At 43.3% G+C, this 24910-nt stretch overlaps 1 protein-coding gene across 2 annotated transcripts in view; it reads right to left on the bottom strand.

Moving 5' to 3' along the window:
• Positions 1–24910, bottom strand: part of UVRAG (UV radiation resistance associated) — a 62363-nt gene that overhangs the window by 24400 nt on the left and 13053 nt on the right. For both annotated transcript variants that reach the window (XM_015852478.2, XM_015852479.2), the window contains exons 6-13: positions 24889–24910; positions 19087–19192; positions 16956–17082; positions 16494–16578; positions 15971–16058; positions 15333–15393; positions 14524–14689; positions 3448–3526 (exon numbers count right to left, since the gene is read on the bottom strand). The exon at positions 24889–24910 is cut by the window's right edge and continues 67 nt beyond it. In XM_015852478.2, the coding sequence (XP_015707964.1) occupies positions 3448–3526; positions 14524–14689; positions 15333–15393; positions 15971–16058; positions 16494–16578; positions 16956–17082; positions 19087–19192; positions 24889–24910 (734 nt within the window). The remainder of the gene's footprint in view (positions 1–3447; positions 3527–14523; positions 14690–15332; positions 15394–15970; positions 16059–16493; positions 16579–16955; positions 17083–19086; positions 19193–24888) is intronic.

The following is a 24910-nucleotide window of genomic DNA, read 5'->3' on the forward strand; positions in this document are numbered from 1 at the left end:
TCTGAGCTTTTTGTTTCTCACTCACGTGAAGGACTCAGGATGGAGACCTGAGCTCTTCCTTCCCTTTGCACTCCAGCAGGGTCAGCGTTCCTCCCAACCACACTGCAGTAAAGCGATGGATCTGCATTAACTCACAACAGAACAGCCACGGGACTCATTCCCTGAAGTTCAACCCCTTTGAGCCTTAGGAGTATTCTCTCCCAAGCTGTGATGGCCCAGGGATCACTTCTCACTATCCATCCAATCTTTTTGGCATCTATTCTCTTCAAGCAGCTCCATGAACTAAGTGTATCTGAAAGCTTTTCCCAAAGCATCCTCAAGACAGTCAAAAGAACGACTTAAATTCCAGTAAGACATTCTAAGAGTTACATACATCCACTCTGGATATTCCTTTGGAGGCTGAGAAAGGATTCCAACAATCTCAGGCATCACACCAAGCCAACCCTGAATACACAGAACTCCTGTGATGTATTTCCATCTATTATCTACCTGCTCTGCTGGATTTTTCACACTGCTTTCACAGCGGTATTTCCTCTTGGCAGAGCCATAAAAAGCTGCAATAGTTGACAAAGAACATCAAAGAAGAGGTGACTAAAATGATTATATATAAGACTTCAGTAACACTTCCATGATTAAATTAGTTGTAGAAGCCCCCCCTTAAAGATTTCTGATTTACTCATGTTTTTATAGTCAGCAACATGCAATCTCAACCAGGAACGTGTGAACCACTGGTGTAGTACAAAACCACTTCAAACACGTTGGCCACTGACTGCTCTACTTTGCACGAGTGACCTCATGCAAGTTGGGAAATGGTTTTCAATACAAATACATGCCTCGAGTCTTCATTTACTTTTATGGGTTTAAAAACATGCCTGTGATTTTGGAAGTCAGCGACAAGGATTTGGAAGGGGATGGGAAGGAGTGACCATGAGTTCAACAGTTCACGGTCCTTTGGAAATAGGACAAGAACAAAATCAGAATGAGTGATTTCAGTAAGCCCAACTTTGACAAGTCAAACAGAACCAAACAGGAAAAGTAGGGAGGTGGTGACAGCTCCCATTGAAATAAGGGAAAAAAGATACTACAGACACAAGTGCCAACTAACCCAGACTGCAGGAAATGGAAAGACGACCAACTTGGGCTCAAGAAAGAGTTCATAATCTCACCTATGAAAGCAGCACGGAGTCCTTGCACTACACAACCCAATGGCAAACCTCAGAACCATGCAGGAAAATACATGAGGTTGAAAAATGAAAGCAAGCAGCACTGCCACTCACAAGCCATAGAATGAAGTAATGAATGTATGAAGAACAGATTAAGGAAAACACTGATTTGATATTAATGGAGAGGGAAAGCTATCAACTCATTTGAAGGAAAGGGAGTATTTAATCCATTTTTTCACTCTTGTCTTCCCTACCAAAGTGTGAACAGATGGTTGCCATTATTGATGCCAGCAACAAAGAGTCACAGTCTAAGTTATATTAACAGCCTGGTTAAGTGAATTTCCAAGATTAGCAGGACTTGATTAACTTCATCTTAAGCTATTTTAGCCTTTAAGTCATTTCAGAGCCATTGGAGGTTATCTTCCAAAATACACCAACTACGGGCAAGATACCAGAAGTCTGGAAAATGGTAATCCAATGCAATCCAATGTAATGCAATCCAAGCCTAAGGAACCTTCTGAACAATAAGATCCAGAAGCGTTGCTCTAATTCAAAGGTAGGAAGAGTTGGAAGAGAGAAACGTGAGGAGAAACCCAAATCAAACAAACAGAAATTAAGTATAAAAAAATGATTTTTCAGGCATAAAGGTGTCGAGTCAGTCCTATTTCAAGTCCCACACACATCAGAAATAGATGTCGTGTTTCTGCTTGAATTTAAATACCTTTTTTTTGGTCACTTCATGGTACACAAGTGGCTGGGGAAATGGAACACTGGCAAAACACCCCATAGAATGAATCCAGAGCAACAACTCTTTGAGTGTAATTAACAGTTCACTGCCAAAAGTGGAAGTAATAATTATGAAGCAGGGCTACATGTGGATCTATGCGTTATCCCATCCCTGCTCAGCATCTCCATTCAATGACCTAAATAGACAACAGACTCACCCACACATAGCACAAAGCTGAGGCTGAGATCTCACCATTTACTTCCTGATCTCCTAAATCATGTCACCAAATTAGAGCAACAGAGGTGCAGCCTGAAGGATACCCTAATATACAAATATACCCTTATACCTTGAGGTACCCTAAGATACAAATTAAATGAATCACCTGCACTCAGAATGGATTTTATCTCTGTACAGAAGAGACTTAGCGCTGTGCTGAAGGACAAATGTCATTGTGTTATTCTGATGAGAGTACAGACCTTATAATGAGCTGAACAAAAACTGCACAGACTTGCAAAGATTTGTCCCTTACTCAATGCTGTGAAGGCAACAGCTCAACACTGCACCCAGCTTTGGGCATGGAGCTTAAAGAAGGATGCAGATCAAATGGAGAATAGCAGACAATGCTTTGACCAAAGAGATGTGACCCAAAGACAACGCTTAGACAAGGAGAAGTCATCTCTCAATGCATAACAGCTTGCAAAGACAACTAACGAACAGATTATAAGAATAAGAGGTTACGTGGTTAACAAGACCCAAGACAGTTGGATGAGATTTCAGGGAAGCTTTGAACAGCCAGGACAGAAAAGAACAGGAACAGATTACTTCAATCCCAGGTTTTCCTTCAGATGTAAACGTACTATATACAACCAGCAGAGATGGCCTAAGTGCACAGATCCTGCTCTAGGACCCCACAACAGCCTGAATGGCCCTACAGGCCCCTTTGGGACCAGCTTTTGCTTTCTGAACACATTCTGAATTCCATACCAAGCGTGTGGTATCAATATCATCTCAAATAGAAGTTCATCAACTTGTACAAGTCCAAAGCAATTCATCGTGTGTTTACCAACACAAGAGATGGCGTAAAAACAGAAAACATAAGAGCAGGGAAGTAAGGACTGTTATAAGACTTAAAGAAACTCATACGTTGGCAAGGCTTAGGATTTTCCAGACTGTTGTGTTTTCTTATCAATTAAGTGTTGAGGTAGAATTCCAGTTAAAATAATACAGTTAAAGGGCACGGCGATGAGAAAGAAATTAATTGAGTATGAGGAAAATAACATAAAATACTTTCAATTTTCAATACAGCACACGTACACACACAGTATTTACCATTTGAAAAGGAAAAACATGCTTATTATATATGGCCTCCTCTAAGCAGCAGAGAAGGTCTTGAACACAAAGCAATAAGGCAGGTGATGGTTAAGGATTAATAACACCTCCAGTAGTTCACAGCTGTTCTCTATGGAGAAGAGCCTCACAAAACAGCAGAGATCTGCCATAGTGACACTAAGCAGATGGTGGATATTCAGTGAAGAAAAAAAATCTCAGTGTACCAACCTGTGCTATATTTTTGTTGAGAAGATACACTCCGTATTCAAACTGAAGCTTCTCTCCTCCCTTTGGGTATAAAGGAAATCTGATGGGGGAGAAAAAAGAAAAAGCATTAAAGGTGACATTGTTCAGATTAAAAAGCCACAGAGCGTGAGATAAGAAAGGAGAAGATCATGAGGGATCCCCCTCCATACATCATCAGGAACTCCCTGCACCTGCGGTCCTCTATAAAACTGATGTCAAGATTAAGAAAACACAATTTATTATCTTAAATACTTTATGTTTTCAGAAGATGCTTTTTGACCCTGCCAGTGCTGAAATATCCCTCTCACTACACAAAACATGTTTTGAGAAGCACGCATTATAACATCAGATCCTGCCTTCCCATTTATATTCAGCTCATTTCCAAACCTAATGAATCCTTCAAGAGAAGAGTTCTCCTTTGATGACGCTTTTATTCAGTGACTGAAGGAGCACAGATCGCTTTACATACATTGCAAGCCCGTTTATCAACACAAAGAACAATACAAAGGGTTCCTCATCTTTGTGTGCTCTCAATCCCACCTACACCCCCATGTAAAGCCCTATCATGCCTTTGCACAGTTATGCCCAACGGCCCTCTACACGTCCTTGGAATCCTGGCTTAAGTGAAGAAGTTTATTATTGCCACTACTTGTAACCTACCTTTCTGAGGATTGCCTTCTGACTCTTCCTTACTACCAGAGGTTGAGGACACTGTGGTCAGGTCAGGAATAGAATAGAATTACCCAGGTTGGAAAAGACCTTGAAGATCATTAAGTCCAACCGCAGCCTAACCAGAACCCTATAGCCATAGTACCCAAACTCTAAAAACTCTCCACTAAGTCATATCCTTGAGCACCACATCCAAACGGCTCTTAAACACAACCAGGGATGGCGATTCAACCACCTCCCTGGGGAGCCTATTCCAGTACCTAACTACCCTTTCTGTAAAGAAATTCTTCCTAATATCCAACCTAAACTTGCCCTGGTGCAACTTGAGGCCATAATTAGATGGTACTAATCTTAGTACCATCTATAGCTTACATTGACGGGAACTCCAGCATGAAACAAACCCTACCTACTGTAGCTCTTAATCAAGTGTCATTATCTGCACAAAGCCCACATTACATCAGAAAGCAAAGACTCTCTTAAATTTAAGATAACAAACATAGGAGATTGGTATCTACTAGAAACAACACGCGCTCTGGAGGGGTGATTGCACAAAGTGTATTTTATCATCAATCAGATAGAAAATCTCGACTTCAGCCCCACAGTAGAGTACATTTGCAACATTTAAGGAGAATTACATAGCGCCATTAAAGCTAAAGGTTAATGGGTCACGACCACAGCAGATCAAATATTAAGATGTCAGGTCTGACTTTTACGCTACCTTCAAGCTCAGTAGGTCACTTCAAGTTGAGGAGTATAAAAAGCCACCGCGAATAGCGCGCACACAGCCCACCTTGTTTAACAGAGCTATAAATCCACCCCGCTCCCCACGCAAGGAAACAAAACCTTTAGAAATGAGCACACGCTACAAAAATTCCACCCCGCGTTATCCTGAGTGTGAAACACAAATCAAAAGGAATTTGTTTCAGTATCCGCAATTACACTTATCCGATTGTGGCAGGATTTAGATTTAAAGGATACCTTTATAATTAAGGGTATAAAACTCGGTCGAGCTTGACAATAAAAGCACCATTAGGAACACAAGCTGAGTCTCATAATATATAACAGTATTTCATTAAGTCACTAGTAATAGGAACCACGTACTCTGTTGTTAGGCACAGAGCTCTTTGATACACGTCAGATAGGAAAAGAGGATAGAACTGCTTTACAGCCCTTGCTACCATCTCCCACACAGCTGAAATAGTGCAGATTAAGCTTTTCTCTTTATCAGGTTGGTCTTAGCGTGGCTTTCTTTTCTATTTTTTCCAGTTAATAATCACAGTTCTGTCCTGTAACTTCCACTAATTAACCCTGAAAGACTCTAAACTCCAAACATCCTCATGTCAGCACCCATAATGTCACAAGTCACATGAAAGCCTTGAAAAACCATCAGTGAATGCCTTTGCATACGCACATTTATGACACATAGAAAAACATTACCAACTTTGATGTTCCTTTCTTTGTGCGTTATCTCACTCACCCATTAGGGCTGGTCACAAGCAATAAACTTAAGGGACAGGAACCACAACGTTTTATATAGTGTTTCACCAAGCGTAATTGAATGCAAATTTAACTGTTGGCTTCTCTAGATGAAATTGTTTCTGCCTCCTCCAAAATAGCACGGCTGTAAACTCAATCTCTTACTTTGGCACGCCGCGTGTTGGCCTGCTGGGTAAGGTTTTAGTTATTCTTGCTCAGAAATTAGACTCGAAAATTACTCTTATGGTCATTTTATAATCACAAAGCACTCAATAAACTGCAAAATGGCATATGACTGCCCACTGCACTCCAACATCTCCCTCCCTTGATTCCATTCTTGATGGTATGTTTAAAAGGGGATGGAGGGGGAGGGGGAGAAGAGGAAGTCACTAAGCTCCTTTAAAGCAGAACACAGATACCTGGTCTAAGATGAGAAATTCAAAGGAATAAGTGTAATATATTTATTGGAAGGAAGAAAAAACAAGCCACAATATCTGCTGTGTAACCACTAGATGAGACCATTAGAGAGAAGTTACTAAGTGGTAGAACAACTTGTCAACTCTAGAAACACCTTTAAACAGATAAAACCATCCCTTGGCAAAGGAGCTGCACTCTTTCTGCTTCTGTCCCAGGGTCCTCTCCAGGAACCTCTTGAAAGGTGATTTAAGAGGTCCCCAAAGATCAGAAGAAAGCAGATATCGCCCTACAAGGACAATGCAGGAAGCCATGGGTGGGAAATGATTAACTGGAAAGCAGCTTGGTCTTGGTGGATGCTGGGTTGAACAGAAGCCACCAACATGCCCTTGAGGCAAAGAGAACCAACAGCACCTTGTTGAGTTAGGGCAAGCATCACCAGGGACGTGATCCCTTCCCTTTATCCAACTGCTGCTGAGACCACATCTGAAGTGCAGGGTCCAGTCCTGGCTCCCAACTACAGCTGGATATGGACATACTCCAACAAGTCCAAGATGATGAGGGTTCCTATCACCTTATTTGAATGCTTCCATTCAAGTCTTGATCACTGCGGGTGAGAAACAAAGAGCCCACAGTAACTTGCATCAACTTAAACGGCTTCCTAGAATGATGGCCAACAAAGCTCCTACTCTGTGCAATCAGATAACTCTTTAATCATGTGAACTCCTGTAAAGATAGGCTATCATTCATCTTATGACTATGGAGTATTACCCTTCATCAGCAAGCAGACTTCATAAAGCACAGCTCTAACACAACCTGCACTTCTGCTTAAACCTAGTCCAAGAAAGACTGGCATGGAAGCCATAAGGGAACAGGCTACTAAGAACTAGCGAGGGAACTCCCCACCTCCATCAAAGGCACCTTGTATTCAAACCAGATCCTATTCTCAGCACTGAAATCTGTTGAGCACTGGATGCCACCCGTCACTGAGCAGTTCTAAGGGGAAAGGAATGCTGAGTTTCTGAAGTACTTGCGGTCACTCAGTTTCAGTCTGTTTGCACAGAGAGGTTTTGCTTGCAGGCAGCGAGCAAGCAAACTCGAAAGCAAGAGCAGGTCAAGGCTCAGCCCTGTTCATCTACATTGGATAAGAGGGAATGATCTCAAGTTGTGCCAAGGGAGCTGGATGTTAGGGACGTTTTCTTCTTGGAAAGAGTGGCTGAACATTGGCACTGCAGCCCAGGGAGGTGGTGGGGTCACCATCTCCAGAGGTGTCCCAGAACTATGGAGATGTGGCACTGAGGGATGTGGTCAGTGGGCATGGTGGGATGGGTTGGGGTTGATGATCTTAGAGGTCTTTTCTCAGCTTAATGGTTCTACCACCAAATATACCCACTTGTAAGAAACTTGAGTGACAAGCCAAAGCTTGCACTCAAGAATCACAATACAGATCAGCACAAGACTAAAACCAAGAATCTTTAATTTCCTTGTCAACTGCCCACGCCAATAGGTGAAACAAAATCACAACTAAAAGTGTGTGGGTAAGTGTGTGTCAACAGCTGGTGCTACTTCACAGGGCAGTCTCCATCACACGGTTTCTAGAGCACTATGTCTCAAGTTTCTAGAGCACTAAGCCTCATTAAAGCCACTCAAAAGAGCTGTGAAATGGAAGAACTGGAGCCAAGGTTACACGTTTTGCTCACAGTAACTGATGGGGAATTGTAACCCCAAGTCAGTCTTTTAAATGAAAACGGATTGAAAGTCTACTTATTCCAAGTTAAAACTGCAAAACCAACACCTCAGCACCAATGACAGACAACTCTGCATTCTTCCAAGACCTCACAAGCTATAAAAGAATCAGTCAGCTTGAACATCTGCATGAAGAAATACCATTATAATGGGTATTAACCTATATAGGTGCACACCTACGCCATTAATGACTCTTTGGAAGCCACTGGTTTGGAGTCAGTCTACACACTAACAAGACTTTTCCTTACCTGGTCTTTAATCTAGAAGCATCTCTGATGTAAGAGGCACAGAGCTCTACTTCTCACTTCAGTTTCAATGAGGTTTAAGCTAACTATAGCAGATCACATTTTTCAAGTCACAGGGAATGCAGACAGGGTTCTAAATTGTCAGCTCTGATTTAAAAGTCTTCCTATTTAAAAAGAAATTCAATATATACATTTCCAGTCAACATGGAAAACTAACAGTGGCCGGTTGCCATCATTTCCACTCCAGCTGAAACATTAAGTTGAAAACAGGCAAACAGACACAGCCATGTAAAACCAAGACGGATTTGGATTTGCAGTTGAAGTTGTAATCGTGACTAAAACCATTTGTGTTCTGGGGTCAGCGTGCGATGGGCAGATAGGAGCTTCAATGAACACCTTTGCTAGCTGCACCTGTCCAGAGGCCTGAAAGCAATTGCTGCCTGCAGTAGATCCTATGCTACCTCTGCAATCCAGAAGCTGGGAAGCATCCCAGGAGACCAGCAGCCACTGTTCCATATTATTGGAAGTTCCTGTTCAGAAACACAGAAGCTGATTAGTCTGGTCTGTGTATTTCAGATATCACAGGTTGCTTTGTATTTCCTTGAACAACTCATCTATAAAACTGTCCTGGTTATCCTCCCCTAACCACTAAGAAGTTCCTTTTGTAGTTGATCTCAGTCAAACAATCATCAAGATCTCACTTAATTTCATATCCCGACGTGCGTTTCTGAGTTAATCCTTAGTCGTTCTACCGCTGCAGCTTCAGTTTTTGATGGACTTGCAGTAAATCACAACAGGGCTCCCGCTGCACTCAGATGTGAACTGTTAGGAAAGCTGAAAGAATCTTTCTGCCATGCATTTCTCTCAGACCTCAAGTATCTCTCATGAATTCAAGTCCAAAGACATTCCCAGTTGCGTTCTGTGATTTATGAATTCCTCTGTACCCAGAAAAACCACATACGGACCAATATATTGGTGGCCAATTTTTATTGTCCAGAGCTGCCTGTCTTTAATATAAACTATTTTTAAAGTTAAAGAAATTGCTTCATTTTTAACTGCTTTCACCTGCTTTTACTTTCCTATCACAACAGATGTTTTACATCTCTTATTCTTTCTTCTGTTCGGCCTTTCTGCCATATACCAAATTATACTGAAAGCCTCCAAGTTTAATCTCCACATCAGAAAGCTCTTTGGGGAAGAAATAGGTAAAATGAAGGTTTTACACATCACATCTAACTGCTTTCCCTCAGCTGAAGCAGGGCACAATTATCTCGTATGGAGCTGTGTTAAATAACATTAACAACATGATGCAAATGATTAAAGACCAGCACTATAGGTAACTCCCAAAGTAAACTAATGGTGGTATGTGCTAAGACACCAAACAAATGCCCCCCCAGCAGAGTTTGCTTCAGAGCTGCAGTGAGATGACTGTGCAGCACGCTGACTTGGCAGCACACAGATGAAACCTAATTACTCACTATTAAGGAGATAAAGAACTGATAGGATTTCTGTGACTGTCACAGTCACCACTGATGCAATAGAAACGAGTCGTCCATCATATACTGAGAACAAATGCAACTCACACAGCTCTACCAAAAGAGCAGGAAGGTTTAGAAACCGAGTAATTTCAAGCTTAAATCCCTTGGATAGTTCTATCCTTGTGTGGGGTATCCTAAATCCAAACGCAGTTAAGATAAAGAGTTGAAAAACAAAGTTCTTGTGTGATACGGCTGAAGTACAAGGATTGTACAAGAACAAGGTTTAAGTGTTTACTGAAGTTTAAGTTTCGATTTCACCCCCCTTTCTAGGGGCAGGCAGGGGAGGAAGGAGCAGTTTTCTCTTCAACCTCACCACGTTATTTGCTCATTGTAAAGGAATGCTGCATCAAGAGGAGAAAGCGTTAAGGCTTTTCTCAACCAGGATAAAGCAAACCTTGAAAGCCTTGAAAGAGGGAGCAGGGCAACCATAGTCCAGCCGTCTCGCTCTGAACCACTATTCCCCCAGCACACTTCAGATCAAGCATTAGGAGAGCTCATAGAACTACAGAAGGGCTTGGGTTAGAAGAGACCTCATTCCAACCCCATGCCATCAGCACAGGGCTGCCCACCATCACCAAATCAGGCATTAGATCAGGTCACAAAGGGCTCCAAACCCCCTTCCAGGTAAGCTACACTGAGGTTTGATCCACTGCAGAGCAGAGACCGGCACAGAATTAAACAACGTGCCCAGGTGACTCTTGGTGGTAAGAGCACTAAAGTGCTGGAGCACAAACCTGCCTTCATCACCCAGCTCTGCAGAGATGCAGCACAGAGCACTGCGGGTCCCTTCACATCAAGCTGCCAGTCAATAGCAGAGATCAGTCTCCCCTTGGAGTGACCAACAGGCTGCAAGGAACAGTTAACGAGTCCGCCAGCAAGCAGCAGGATAACAAGGGGAAAAAGGATCCACAGCTGGTGAATTAAGCTGGAAATCAAATGAGATGGCAGTCAAAAGAAACGTCAAAGTAGACACTTTGTTTTGTTAGAGATTAAGACACAAATATGAATCACCGAGTAATCAAATCTGAATTCACTTACGTTTTTTAGTCCCGACTCGAGAGCAAACAAATAGTTGTAAAACAAACCTGATGACAACAATACAGGCTGCCAAGGGGGAAAAGCACTTCCCCATTCACACTTGACACAATACAAAGATAATTAGTTTGCTGGGAAAGAAAAACACATTACATATTGGCCGTTCAACTGCATGAAGCGTACTTGCAAAATGCCGATCTGAATAGCTCAACAGGCAGATAATCAGAAGCAGAAGCACTGCCATCTTTCTATTAAGCAGTGTAACTGCTGTGACCTTGGAACGTACAATCACTTCAATATGTATAGGCTGTATGTAGGGAAAGAACCCAAAGACCCGAGTTATGAAAGTCTCGATAAGGTAATCACACATTTATATGAAGTAATAAGGAATAAAGCTGTCTTTCTCCTAGATCAGCAAATAAGGCTTTCACACACCTAAAAAGAAGAGCCAGCAATGCGTGGAGCAAGCAATAAGGATGGGTTGATTGCACTGATCTCTGGCACGCTGCAGCTTGAACCCAAGGCTTGCAGTGTTCACCATGATGAATATCACACCGTAAGGCCTGGCTGTATGGACAGAGCACACAGCCTGGTTATCTGAGCTCTAAATCTCCCTGCCACAAAGGGATCGTTTTTAACTAGAGGACACTCGAAGCAGGTCGAGTCCTCGTTCCTTGAAAAATGAAGTCATGTTTTGACTAATAACCTCATCAGGAGCACAGAGTTCCAAAGGGAGCAAGCAAAGAGCGGTACATCTTCACAGAAACACGGCTCAGCTGTGGATGTCTGGGGGCGTCGGGCTCATCTATTGCAATAAGCAAACTCTGCTTTCACAGCCTGGCTAACAGCACACAACAAGCTGTGAGCTCCCAGAGCTGGTGTTAATGTCATCGACGTTCATTAAAGAGCACCTGATGTGATTTATAATCTATGCACTGTAACGGTGATGGCCCAATGAAGGCAAAAGCACTATTTTGGTGCCCAAGAATAAGAGCCCTGGATTCTAGCTAAAATAGCCTCAAGAATGTGGAACGCAGAAACACAGTTCAAGATAAGTTCATGGCAAAAGGCATTCTTTGAGCAATCCAGTTGAACACTTAACACACACTCCATCTACCACAAAGAATCAATTCTGCTTTGACAGCTATTAGATTTCTCAACAAACCATCTCCCTCCATCTGATTCCAGTTTGCCAAGACTTCTCCCCCGGAGCTGCCACTTTATCAAGCAGCAAACGTGATTAAAGATCCCTCTGTCGTGCTGGATGAAGTTAGTATCAGTGTGAACTTATTCCTCACTTGCCTGTGTCACTGTTTGTCAGATGGCTGTGTTGCAAGTGGTTTATCCACAGCTGCACACAAAGCAATAACCAGCTCCTCTGCTCTTAGCTGAACACTCTTAGGCTGTGCTCATTCAATGCCTGCTTTCCATTTGCCAATTAAAAGCATCGCAAAATAAGTTAAAAACCCTGCAGGTTTGAATGGGATTCAATCAACAAGCCATGCAAACACACTAACGTTCACACACCACGTGCAGCGCTGCAGTTCTTTGGCCAAGCATCCATCAGCTTTGGCTGTAAATAAGGTGTCTTGAGATGAACTCACTTGCAGCTTTACATGCTGGAGGAACATAGAGTGCTGAAGATCTGACAGTCACCTCCATTTCATGTTGAATTCAATCTGCCGCTGCTTACAAGGTGGCCTCATCCCACTTAAAGCCCATCCAGCTCCAACCCTCTGCTGTGGGCTGGGTGCATCCCCCCCCAGCTCAGGCTACCCAGGACCCCATCCATGGCACTGGGTATCTGCAGGGATGTGGCAGCCACAGCTTCTCTGCTATTCTGTACTTCAAGCTTGAACAAGAGTCACATGAAGCTTCAACTACAGAACACCGGACAGTCCCATTCTTCCCTTACATTGGCTCACAAAGCCATAAATCCAGCATTTTAGTAGTGCCAAAATGCATTAATAGGATACAGAGGGGATAGGTACTGAGTAGATTATAAATACCACCACCTCTGCAACTGCAGAATATCTACAATACCTGCCAATGGCACACAGTATCTCGTTCCACCTTCAGTAATGGGGCTGGATTCAAGAGAGATGCTGTGTGCATGCTTCTGTGTCAGAAATTAGAACCACAGAACACCCCAAGTCGGAAGGTATCCATAAGGATCGATGCTCAAGGGCGGGTTACTGAAATAAAGCCATTTAATAATGCATGTTAATTGCTGCGCTCCATTCAGTTAGGAGCAGGCGAGAAACACGAGCTATCAAACTAGAAGGAAAAGCTCAAGTTAAGACATTTGAGGTTTCCTATAGCAACTCAAGTCACTGGAGATTGGAAGGACTGGCTCTCCAATAGCTGGGAATAGAAAACCTCAGGCAGGAGTTAATCCTGAAACAATCTTACAGAACACAGGTAAACAGCCCAATAGGGATTAATATACTTAGCTGAACTTTCTCCTTTTCAGAAACCTATTGTGAAATACAGCACTGAGTCCTGAGGGTTTGGAAGGCCGGAGCCGAAAGGACTAAAACCTTCCACTTGGTCTCAGACAACAGGAAATTGGTTTAATCTTCATCCACCCACACACAGGCAGCTCTACTCCTCAAATTTGTTTTCCAGACAGGAAAGTTTCAGCTTGCTGCTCTTCTTAATGGGATGTATGGAGGGGATTTACATACGCTTAGACGACGGCTCTTTATAGAACATTAATGTGTTTGTGTAAGTTAGCCAGGAAATGTTTGGGCGAGTTATTAAACTGGTATCAACAATCATTTGCAGGACAACTACCGCAGTCCATATTTTATCTTGTCAGAACAGTAAGACCTCAGTGACAGCTTCATTCTGAAGGCAAATTACCTCTGCTGGCCTGCCAGAAGTTACTGAGCTTCAAAAAGAAATGAGATGCTTCAAGAATCCCAACCCTCCCAACTATGTACGACATGGAAAGACCCTTCCATTTTGATTGAGCTATTAGGAAACGCTGCTAAAATACTACAACTGTGTGCATCCAGAGAGGAGGTTTTGCGTTTTGAATCAGGCAATAGACACAGCTATTTTCCCCCAGCCATTTCTTTTGCTCCTTTTTGTAACGTTATGAGTGGAAAAAACACATAAGGAAGTTACTGGTGCCTCAAACCTGACTTTGCATCTGCAGGCAGTTGCAGAGGATCAGAGTGGAGCAGCTGGCCTCCCTCAGCTGGTCGGCGTTGCATTCCTTTGAGTCGCAGGCTACAAAGCAAAGCTTAGGCAAGGAATTGTCACTGCTTTCATAACAAAGCACACAGGTGCAAAGACAGCAGGAAAACAGGCAGAGAGCCAAAAGGAAACGCTCAGAGAGTGGATTTAAGGACAGCAAGATAGTAGCAATAGCTACTATCCTAGTAGCAATAGCTGAGGTACACACTGAAAGACAATGACACAGACCAGATGAAAACCTCCTCACTGAGCTCTGATTTACTAGTAGGTAACAATCTATAATATTCTTTTTCTACCTGTTTGAAGTCCTCTGCATTAAAGAAAGATGTTTATCTCATTGCAAGCACTACAGCAGCACTGGCAGCCACACTAAAGGCTATTTCTGTTATGCGTATTTCATTCCCATGGTCAGAAAGAACACAAAAAGGTGAGTTTTCCCTATCAGAAGCTACAACTTACCTTGTAGACACACTATTAGGGTGTTTCTGTCATTATTAGATGCCTAATAAACAGTATATTCCTACCAAACAACCCCTAATGATAAAGTTGGCCTAAGTGCTGTCAGATCACAGAATTAGGACGTCAGAAACTCCAAAGTACTGAAGGCAGTAACAAATAACTTCAATATCAGTAACCCAGCTGAGCACCCAGGACTGCTCAGGTTCAGGTGTGTTTTGCTGCTGATTTGTTGCTGTGAATTAAGTAGAGAAGTAGGTCTGTGCCATACTTACTCTCGCTCTTTCTCCGTCAGTTTGTCGTTGATGTTATCTTTGATGGTAGACCTGGAGCCCTTGTGAATGATGGGATACCTGAGTGGCACTTGTAAGAAGTAGGAGATCATCGAAACCAAATGAGCGGTGTAACCCAGGGCAACAGCAATGCTTCCGTCATCTTTTGCTGCGAGTAATAATGAAAAGAACATGGTGTTATCAATTGAATCTCAATGTAGGGTCAACACAAATTCATCCTCACTGCTCAGCAAATATAATTAATGAACTTATCAGAACTTGTAAGATTAGACACAAGCGATGCCAACAAACTGCTTTACAATTCTTTGCAGTTCACCATTTGTTCGTTTATTAAATGCCTCTTCTGTTAAATGGCCAGTGGGGTGCCTTCCCTTCAATTTTACCCTTTCAAAGCCTTTCTGTACCTAAAGGGAGCCTATAAACAGGAGGGAAATCAGCTCTTACAAGGGTAGATAACAGCAGGACAAGGGGAAATGGTTTCAAGTTGAAGGAGGGCAGATTGAGGTTGGATGTCAGGGGAAGTTCTTTACTATGAGAGTGTTGAGGTGCTGGAACAGCTGCCCAGAGAGGTTGTGGATGCCCCGTCCATGCCTGGAGGTGTTCAAGGCCAGGTTGGATGGAGGCCCAGTCACTACCTTTGCACTAGCAAGGAATTAGAACCAAATATACTGAGCAAGTTTTCTTCCACTCCACATCTTTCCAATCAGAAATGTGAATCCCTCAATATCGCCATCAGTTTATTTTATTGAGTTCAGAAGCAGCTGTGAGAAGTGAATTAAATACCCAGCTACCTTGAAAGTCTTCGGAGTTGGGAAGCTTGACGCCACAAACAAAGTAATCCTTTTGGTCGTTCTGCAAGTTTAATAAGAGAAAGTGAGAAAGGGACAATAAACAGCCCGAAAACAGAAGCCTACACAAAACCCAGAGACAACAAAGCACACCTTGTAAAGATAAACTAAACGCCCAATGAAACCCAGACAGACCGAGGTAACGTTTCAGTCCACATTTCAAGTAATTCAGAAATAAATGGGATTTCTTTTTGAAGAGGAAGAGCTTTATCTTAATTCAGTGCAGGGAAAAGTTTAGGAGCTCTGTATTTTGACATCTGGTTTTGTGAGCCCCATTAGAGTGAAGGCAGCCAACTGCCAGGGTTGCTTTACACAATTCTATAGGAAGTGGCAAGTATCCATTAAGTTATAGTTACATTCTACTCTTTAGAGCGTAGATGATTTGAGAGATGCTGGCATAAGTCCTCTCTGTGTGAGGTTTACAGCCTGAGGACCAAATCCAAGAGAAAGCTGTAAAAAAAGCAGCGTGAGCAAAGGGGAAGCTTCATCCTGAAGGAAAGAGAGGCTTGGTTTGCTCCAGGTGTGACATGAGCTTCCTGTTTCTTACATCAAGCACAGAGTTTAGAACACTCAGAACATACCAGGTCGATAGGGTAAATGTAGGAGAGCTCCGAGAGCAACTGCTTGCATCGCATAGTCTGCTGGGCGTTGGTCTTCAGAAACAGTTCTCTTTGGGGAAAAAGAACCCGAAATCATTAGAAATCATTTGAAAGCTTTGAATAGATCTCAGCACCCACCACCCTTCCCACATCTTCCCAAGTATCACCCCCCTTCCCTCAGCAAAATACCTGCGTCAAGACAGGAGGCAACACCAGTGTTCCATTATCAGCTGTCTCTCTTATCATAGAGAGTTCTGACCATGACAATTAACTGCTACAAAGCAGGGAAGTCCCATAGCCCAACAGAGCATCTTCTCTACGCTTGGTATTGTTCATTATTTGCTTTCTAGGAACTGCAGCATCTCTTCAAAGAAGCATCAGAGTGACAGCAGGAAGACGTTTGCACCACAAATGTCCCTTTTGATGCCTTATTCTACAACCTGCATTTCCTCCCCCCAATTGCAGATGAGTGGGAGGGGAGAAAAAACCCCACAGGTTCTTTTACCTCTTTGCAGTGCATTCTTTCCTTAATTCATGCAGGGATTCATTGCGCTCTTGATGCTTCTGGTACTCAGCCTCAAATGCATTTCCTAAACGATAAGAGGAATCAGGAAACAAAAGTAGTACCAAAGATTCTCTCAGCTATTCAGTATCTACTCTTAAAACACCCAAGTGTTGGCACTAACCCTCCCATTTACCCCCAGGTGCCCATTTTCTGTGTCATGCTGTTAAAGTGGGCAATTACTGTCACTCTTCATGCCCTATACAACGTTCACCAGCCAAGGGCAGCCTATAAAACCTCATTCTGGATAGGGAGCTGGGTGATATGGGTTAGGGGTTTTCTGTAGGTATGGTAAAGGGAGGACGGTTGGACTGGATGATCTTATAGGTCCTTTCCAACCTTGTGATTCTATGATTCTCTTTTAAGACCAGTTCCCAGCAGAAGCAGTAACACCTGTATGCTCACCTTTGTCATGTAAAGTATTCTTTTCCTTATGTAACAAAGCTACTTCTTGACCAAGGGCCTTCCTCTGCCTCTCCAGTTCATTACGTAGCACCAGGATCTTCAGCTGTAAACATTCACTCTCCTTTTTCTAGTGGAAGAAGAAGAAAATAGGTGAATAAAATAGGTGAATAAGTAGTAAAAGCAGTATATTTGTTCGTCAGTTTTTCCCCATGTAGGTAAATCCATCAAAGAGGTGATAAGAAGAAACAGGAAACAAGGCCAGCATCTAACAGAGAAGAAGGTAAGACATAAATAACCACACATAATAGATTACATAATAGATTTAACTGCTTTGGAAGGAGAAAAACTCAGCTGTGCTCTGGAGTGTTGCTTGTCCCGCAGGATCCATCTCCTCTCCTGTGCTCAGTGATACAACCTGACCCAGAGCAGAAATCAGAAGATAAAGGAGAGGCAGCAGGAAAGTCCCCCAGGACAGAGACATGGAAGAAGTTAACAGCAAAGCACTGAGATCACAGCAAGAATTCCCTGGCAAAGGGTTTGGTCACAGGAGGAAGGTGAGTAATGAGGAGACTATGCTAAAGCCAGGCAGGACGCTGGAAAAAGGCTGGAAATGTCAGACTCGCACTAAAATGCAGATATGGCCAAGTTTAGATGATGTTAACAGGAGAAAGACAGTGGGGCTGAGTTTGCAGCGTTTCAGTACCTAAAGGGAGCCTACAAACAGGAGGGGGGTCAGCTCTGTGAAAGGGGAGATAACAACAGGACAAGGGGAAATGGTTTCAAGTTGAAAGAGGGAAGATTGAGGTTGGATGTCAGGGGGAAGTTCTTTACTGTGAGAGTGGTGAGGTGTTGGAACAGCTGCCCAGAGAGGCTGTGGGTGCCCCATCCATCCCTGGAGGTGTTCAAAACCAGGTTGGATGGGGGCCTGGGCAGCCTGGGCTGGTATTCAACATCCAAACCATTCTATGATCCTATAACTGAGGACAGGCTCAAAATGTTAAAGCGAGCCTACAGTCCCACCACAGCCTGGACAGAGTTCCTAACCCAAGGGGCAGCCCTGGCCATGTACCACCAGGCACTGCCATAGCATATGACTCAGCCAGCTTTCACCTCTTCCTAACAGCTAATGGAGACAATGATACTTAACACTGTGTAAGAAAGAGGCAGCACTTTGCTGAGCTCTTCCCTCTTCTTGTTTGCCTCAGTTAAACATGCTCAGCCTCTGGGTTCGAGGCTCCAGCAGGAAGAGTGACTCAGTAAGAAGGAATGAAACCATAGTTCACGCATTTCTACAGAGGAATGGAATCCCAGGAAGGGCTTTGACTGTTAAATGAAGCAAAAGTGGGTAATTATTTCCTTGTATTATAGATCATTTTACTAAGAAGCTGCATCACGTGCACCATTGTGGTCATCTTTGGTTTTAATGCTCTTCATATAGTTCTGCTTGCATATATATATAGGAAAAGCTTTTGGATGTTAAAAGATGATTAAAAGCCTTTTAACAGCCAGCAGAAGGTCAATAAGCTACAGGTTGGAGTTATATTGCTCCTAAGGGAGTTGAAGCTGTCTACAATGCAAGGCTGCAATCAGTTGTTTCTCCCCATCTTCCCACTTTGTCGAGCCCTCACCACAGACTGACACCTTCTGAAACTGAATATTATCAAACCAAAATCCATCTTCTAAAGCTTATGTCACAGAAGTTGCCTTTTCCTCTTATGCAAGGCACCAGATACAAACCACTTGAGCACCACAGCATGAACTTCTAAATGAATCGGTTGGACTAGATGATCTTATAGGTCCTTTCCAACCTTGTGTTTCTATGATTCTATGAAGGCACAGTGAGCTATTCTGTTCTGCAGAGAGTCACTGCTCTGACAATACAACTCCTGCTTAAAATTGAAGTGTCACTTAAGCAGCAGCTTCTGCATGAATGCCATTCACCCAAAGGGAAGACTCACCTCATTCTAAATCCATCACAAGAATCCATCAAGAGTAACTCAAATAAAGTTTGGTTTTCTTGATAAACTTCTTATATATGTGATAGGACAAGGGGGAATGGTTTTAAAGTGAGACAAGGGGAGGTTTAGGTTGGATTTAGGAGGAAGTTTTTCACCCCAGTAACCAAACTTACCAGTTCATTGCTGGTAGATGTGCACCTCAGCTTTTCTTCAATCTCCCTTCCTATTTTCTGAACAGTTACCTGAGTCTGTTTAATTGCACACTGGGCTCTGTGAAGCCTGCAAAGAGAAGAGAAATCACAGCTGCGTTAGAGGTTCCTCACAGCTCCTGATGGTGAATGGTCCAAGGCAAGAGGAACTCAGATTGCCACCTCCTGTGGAAGGAAACACAGAGGAAAGCAATGGCAAAAGGCAGATTTAGGAGTCATTAGCAACCTATAACTAATGAGTACAGAGAGGAAATTAGCACGTTTATTGGAGGAAGTGAGAATCAGTCTGAATATATGGAACATGCTATGCAAGCCCAGGTGCACTCTTCCCAATCAGGGCTCTGCAATTAACTCCTCCTTTTGTTAGGATATTATTCGTGCTGCTGGAGTAAGGGTTTACTTACCTACAGTCTGCTCAGAACAGTAAAGCACTGGGCAGTTACCCAATGCATTAAGAAAAAGCTTTGCCAGGCTGTTCCAACACATGCTCTAATGACCACCACTGCTCAGCCAAACTCAAAGAGCTCTGTCCCTTAATGGGAACACTGAATTTTACTAAAGGATCATTACACGTTTGCTGTGAGCCAAGGACCAAAGCACGACAGCATATAGAAGAGACTGCTCAGCTCCTTCCTTTTACAGTCTCTAATACCTTCCAGATTTAGGAGCAATTGAGGCACAGCTATATAAAGCTTCAGGCTAACAGCTTCAATGCAGTGAAACCAAGATGTCCAGGTTTACCCATCAGAGGAGCATTCACAAAGCTAATAGACTGTCAAGAGATTTGTTTGCCACATCGATGCCCAGCTGAATAACCTGCATGTTTTATAACAGCCTTAAACCCTACCCATACCTAAGCATGAGGAACAAACAGCTACCAAAGGCTGACTCTTAAACCAGCACGTGCTATAGGATACTGAATCCCTGTCTAAAAGTATATCCTCAACCTAGAGACTGCAGCACAAAACACTTCAGCCATCGTCTGGTTTCAATAAAGAATGGATTTGGTTTTAAGCCAAAGATCATTTTGCCTTTCCTTGCGAGATAAAGGGTTCCTACAGTTCAACCTGGTCCCCTCAGTGTCAAATGCTGCCACTTGCACTGAGTCAAGCAATATCAGCAATCAATATCAGCAAGCCTTCATTCTTGCATCAGTCATCCCAAGAGCTCCAGAGCAGCATAAGGTCACAATCACACCTGTAGCTGGACCCTCTGAGATTAAAACCACAAGGACTTCATGTCACTAAGGCAGCAATAGGCAGAACTCACCTCTCCCCAGCTAGAAAAGCCCCTATTGAGCCTACATGGAAACCTGTGTTCATCCAACTGCATGAATGCAAACTAAGCCATAAGAACACCAGCACGGACTCTGCCCATCGTTTCCACGTGCACAACAGACCTCAGTGGAGTCAACACACCGACGCCAAATGCGGGCTGTAAATGTGGATTAAAATTGAGATATAATTAATGGAGATGAATTTCGATGCTAATAGACCACATGCTGTTTCCATTTCTCATCCACACGCATGGCCAAAGCTAGAGCCTAAAGTTAGCACAGTGCGTGCCTTGAGTGCGATCCAAATGGGTTTAGTAATTGACAACTACAAGCCAACTGATGGCAATAATCTACGCGGTATCAGCCAAGGTAGGATTCTTCCTCCATCGTTTAAGTGGGTTTTATTATTATTTATTATTAAAATTAGCACTTACGCAGCACTTTAAGAGCTAATTCAGAGCTCTGAGAGGCTGCTGGCCTGCTATCAAATTCCCATCGATGGTCAGGGAAGCCAAGACAGTTAGAGCAGAAACTCAAGTCTTCTTAAAGAGGGATCTTAGCCAACAGCGTCGTCATTGCGGCGTCCCTGCAGCAGCTCGCAGCCATGGTCAGCCAGCAGCAGAGAAACAGGAACTGTGAGAGATTTACTGCTGTTGCTTGGGGCCCTGAGAGCTGCTGTGTGACTGCAGAGATCAGGTGAGTCGCACACACTGGGAAAGCACTGAGATGAAAGCAGACATTAAGACGGGCTATCCACTGGGGAGGCCGCCCTGATATCGTTTGGAAGAGGGAATGTATGAAGCTGTTGTTCTCCTTCCATTCTCATACCACGTTGCCTTTGGAGACTCTGCAGATGAAACAAAGTACTCTCTCTTCCCTAGGACTAAAGTGGAATAGATGCAGAAATACCAGCCACGTACTGTAATTCAAAGGCAACTAAACTGCAGCTACACCATTGCTTTAGAAAGAACCCGCAGGCAACAATTCAACATCTGTCCTCCCTCGTTGTTTGCTGGCTCCTGAACTGATGAAATCTGGGCTAATTGGGGCGTGTATAGAGTGGTTTGAGTTGGAAAGAACCATTAAAGGCCAACTGGTCCCACTCCCTGCAGTGCAATGGGACACCCACAGCTCCATCAGGTGCTCAGGGCCCCCATCCAGCCTGGCCTTGAACACCTCCAGGGATGGATGGGGCATCCACAGCCTCTCTGGGCAGCTGTTCCAGCACCTCCCCACTCTCTGAGTAAAGAACTTCCCCCTGACATCCAACCTCAATCTGCCCTCCTTCAACCTGAAGCCATTTCCCCTTGTCCTGCTGTTATCTGCCCTTTCACAGAGCTGACTCCCCTCCTGTTTGTAGGCTCCCTTTAGGTACAGAAAGGCTGTATCCTCATCCCTCTTTGGTTGTTAATTGCTCTGCTGATTTACTGCTTTACACAGCAACTAGCTTAAAAATACAAACCTAGAGTCCACTGATGGCTCTGCCCATTAAACTAACACATGTTTATGTTTACATTAATGAAAAGCCTCAGCTTTATTCAGCATTTGATATGCAATCTGTAGCTCTACCGTACACTCCAAGTATCTATTTGCTTCTATCAGTGTGGATTGTTCATGTATGGAACTCAAAGCCATAAATACATCAATTAATGACAGCAGTCACACACTAAACTACTTCTCAAGAGAAAGAAATGCCTCGAGTCTCATGTGCCCACAACTCTGACCCATGTGAGCTTTAAGCTGAAAGGAGATCACAGTTGATAGGCTCATCCATTTCAGCTCTCATTGCAGTATATACCAGCACCCCAGAGGTCTGCTTACAGCTCGGATTTATTTGTGCTGGCTTTAAGCCACCTGGGTGCTCACGTCCAAAGCCAAGGGGATGCCTGCTTTGTCTTGGCTGCCTACACAGTATAGAGAGCCAAGTGGGAAATCTTCCCTACTTAAAAAACATCAAGTCTGGCCATCGCAGAAAAACATTTAAGAAGGCTTCGGTCACAGCTATGAATTGGGATCCTTCCCTGCATCTAAGTTAGGAAGCAATAGTTGAGAAGCTGAGCTTTGGGCCCCCTCCGAGCAGTGTCTTGTCACTACCCACCTTTGGCCATTTAAGCTCAGTGAACCAGAGCAACATGAAAAACAGCAGAGCAGCTCACGTGGCGTTATGACCTGCTTTGAATAACCAAGTTTGGCTGCTCAGGACACTGCAGCCAAATTCATTCTCTTATCAGCAGAACTGAGAGAAGATGTTGTGTTTAATGAAAGCTCACGTGCTCTCTGGAGTTGCTGTAGCTCCCCAGGTTTGATCTGCTGGGTCAGACTATGTCATAGGAACAGCAGTTTAACACCTAGAAGCTTGATTTAAATCATCATCAAGGTTAGATGCTATTACAGGAGTTATCCATATTCTCTTAAACTCACACCTCCAGGACTGATACCGTACTAACTCAATAAGATTTCATGCCAGCATGTATTAGGAGGCCCAAACACTTTATCAGAAGCTTTAAGTGAAGTGATGTGCAAGAATAATTGCAGGGCATAAGACATTGCTTCTTTGTATTTAGGAACTGAAGGAGAGATTTTAACATACAGGGCTAAGTCCTTTCCATATCCCACCTTCCCAATACCACTTAATATGGAAAAACCTATTCTTCAAAGTTGAAAGAAAGGACAAAAATAGCTGAGTGAACAGCAAATCTCAATCTATTGCTACCAATACTGAGCATGTTGAGTTCCATTAGAGAGACACATCCACAATAGGACCTCAGATAGAGGCAGCAATACTGAGTGGGACATGAGAGCTGAACCACATAACAACCTTCATGCTGCATACCTGGTACCATCAGAATAACTGCAGCACAGACAGCAGCATCACCAGGACCTGCTTCCTTCTTTGAGGAATTACAACCTGTTCTCCGTATTCACAAGCTGGCGAAACAAAAAGCAACATTGGGAAGCCACGTGTGCAAGCTGTGAGGTTTTACTACAGACAAATACAGCATATAATGAGGAAAAGGCCTCAAAAATGCGGGATTTATGGGAGCAGATGCAAACCTTTAATAGTAGACACTTCCCTGTTCTCTTTATAGAGAATGGACAGAAGCAGGCAGCAATTCATTTCCTCTTGAAGCACACGTCCTGTCAGATGAATCACATCCCAGCTCATGCCTGCACCTCTCTTATGGTTCTAAGAGGAATGTGAGCTCACAAAAACCATCTTAGAAGAGTTTACAGGCTGGTTGCTCAGACCTGGATTCCTGGAGGAAGTGGCAAAGCAGACTGGCTGGTAGGAGAAAAAGCACAGCTGCCAAACACAGACTGTTTGGAGGTGATTAGAAAGGAATAAATTCAGTCTTTTGAGTGAGGTGTCGGGGGTAAGCAGAGAAAGAGTATCTGTAAGAAAACCTGACTTAAAGCACAAGGTAAGAGGGAGGATCCAGGGCTGCATAGGGAGCTTCACCTCAGTTCCCAAAGGATTTTCCCACCTGGGAGGAAAGGAGGTAAAAGTAGCACACAGGAAAAGCCACCAGTTGTCAAGTTCAACTTCTGCAATGCAATACGTGCTCCCTGCTGAAGTATGTAGAATGCACTGATAGATATTAGCAGCAGCGTTGGTGGCCGTCAAGTCCAGGACCAACTGTTTCTTTCTCTGGATTGTGATTCACAAGCAAATAAGGGGGAAAGGAAAAAAAATGCCATGACCAGTACATGGTTTCTTCAGTTAAACCATGGTTAAACATCAGGTAGTGTAAGAGCTTTCTGTGCCTGGACATCACCAGGACTTCCGAACAAACCCTCTGGTGGTTCGATACAGAAGATAGAAGTTTTATAGGAAACCTTTAGTTTCAGTGTTACAGAGAATCAAGCAACAGCACATTGAAACTTCAGGAGAGCTTATAAAGGAACAACAACCCGGAGCTCACTTTGCCTACCTTCGCTTCAGATTTAAGGCAGACAACAGTGACACCTACTGCCAACACTGACAAAAGACGCAGCTTCTAAGGCATAAAACCCAATTGTTTCCATCACTTCTGAAAGCACACTCGGCATTTACTCCTAAAGAATCTTATTGCTGTTATTGCTACAGAAGCAAAGTTCACAAGCTGCCTTGTGAGATGCCTTTTAAATGCAGCTCACCCTTCAAATCCAATTGTAGAGTTTAATGAAGCCTCTATTATACTTCTCCACGGTTATTATCATTTAAAACAGCTTTCATTTTGTTGAGGAAAACAAAGGGCTTTCCATAGAAACTTAGAACAAAGAAGCTTCATATCAAAGCTTACAAGGCAGCTCTATGTCTGTGTGTCTAAGTATCCACCATTAGTAGCAAAGACAGCAAGAAAGATGCATCAAGGCTCATCTCCTTGCCATCCTTCCTACCCTGATAACCCCTTCAAGCACAGAAGATGGATTTAGTATTTGGAAAGGATCTTTCTATGTGCACTGAGAAAGCTAAAATGGTTTGATAAGGGTATTTTCAACATCCTTACCTAAGCAAAGAGAAGACATCGT

This window comes from Coturnix japonica, chromosome 1, assembly GCF_001577835.2.
Source record: "Coturnix japonica isolate 7356 chromosome 1, Coturnix japonica 2.1, whole genome shotgun sequence".
Classification (NCBI taxonomy): domain Eukaryota; kingdom Metazoa; phylum Chordata; class Aves; order Galliformes; family Phasianidae; genus Coturnix; species Coturnix japonica.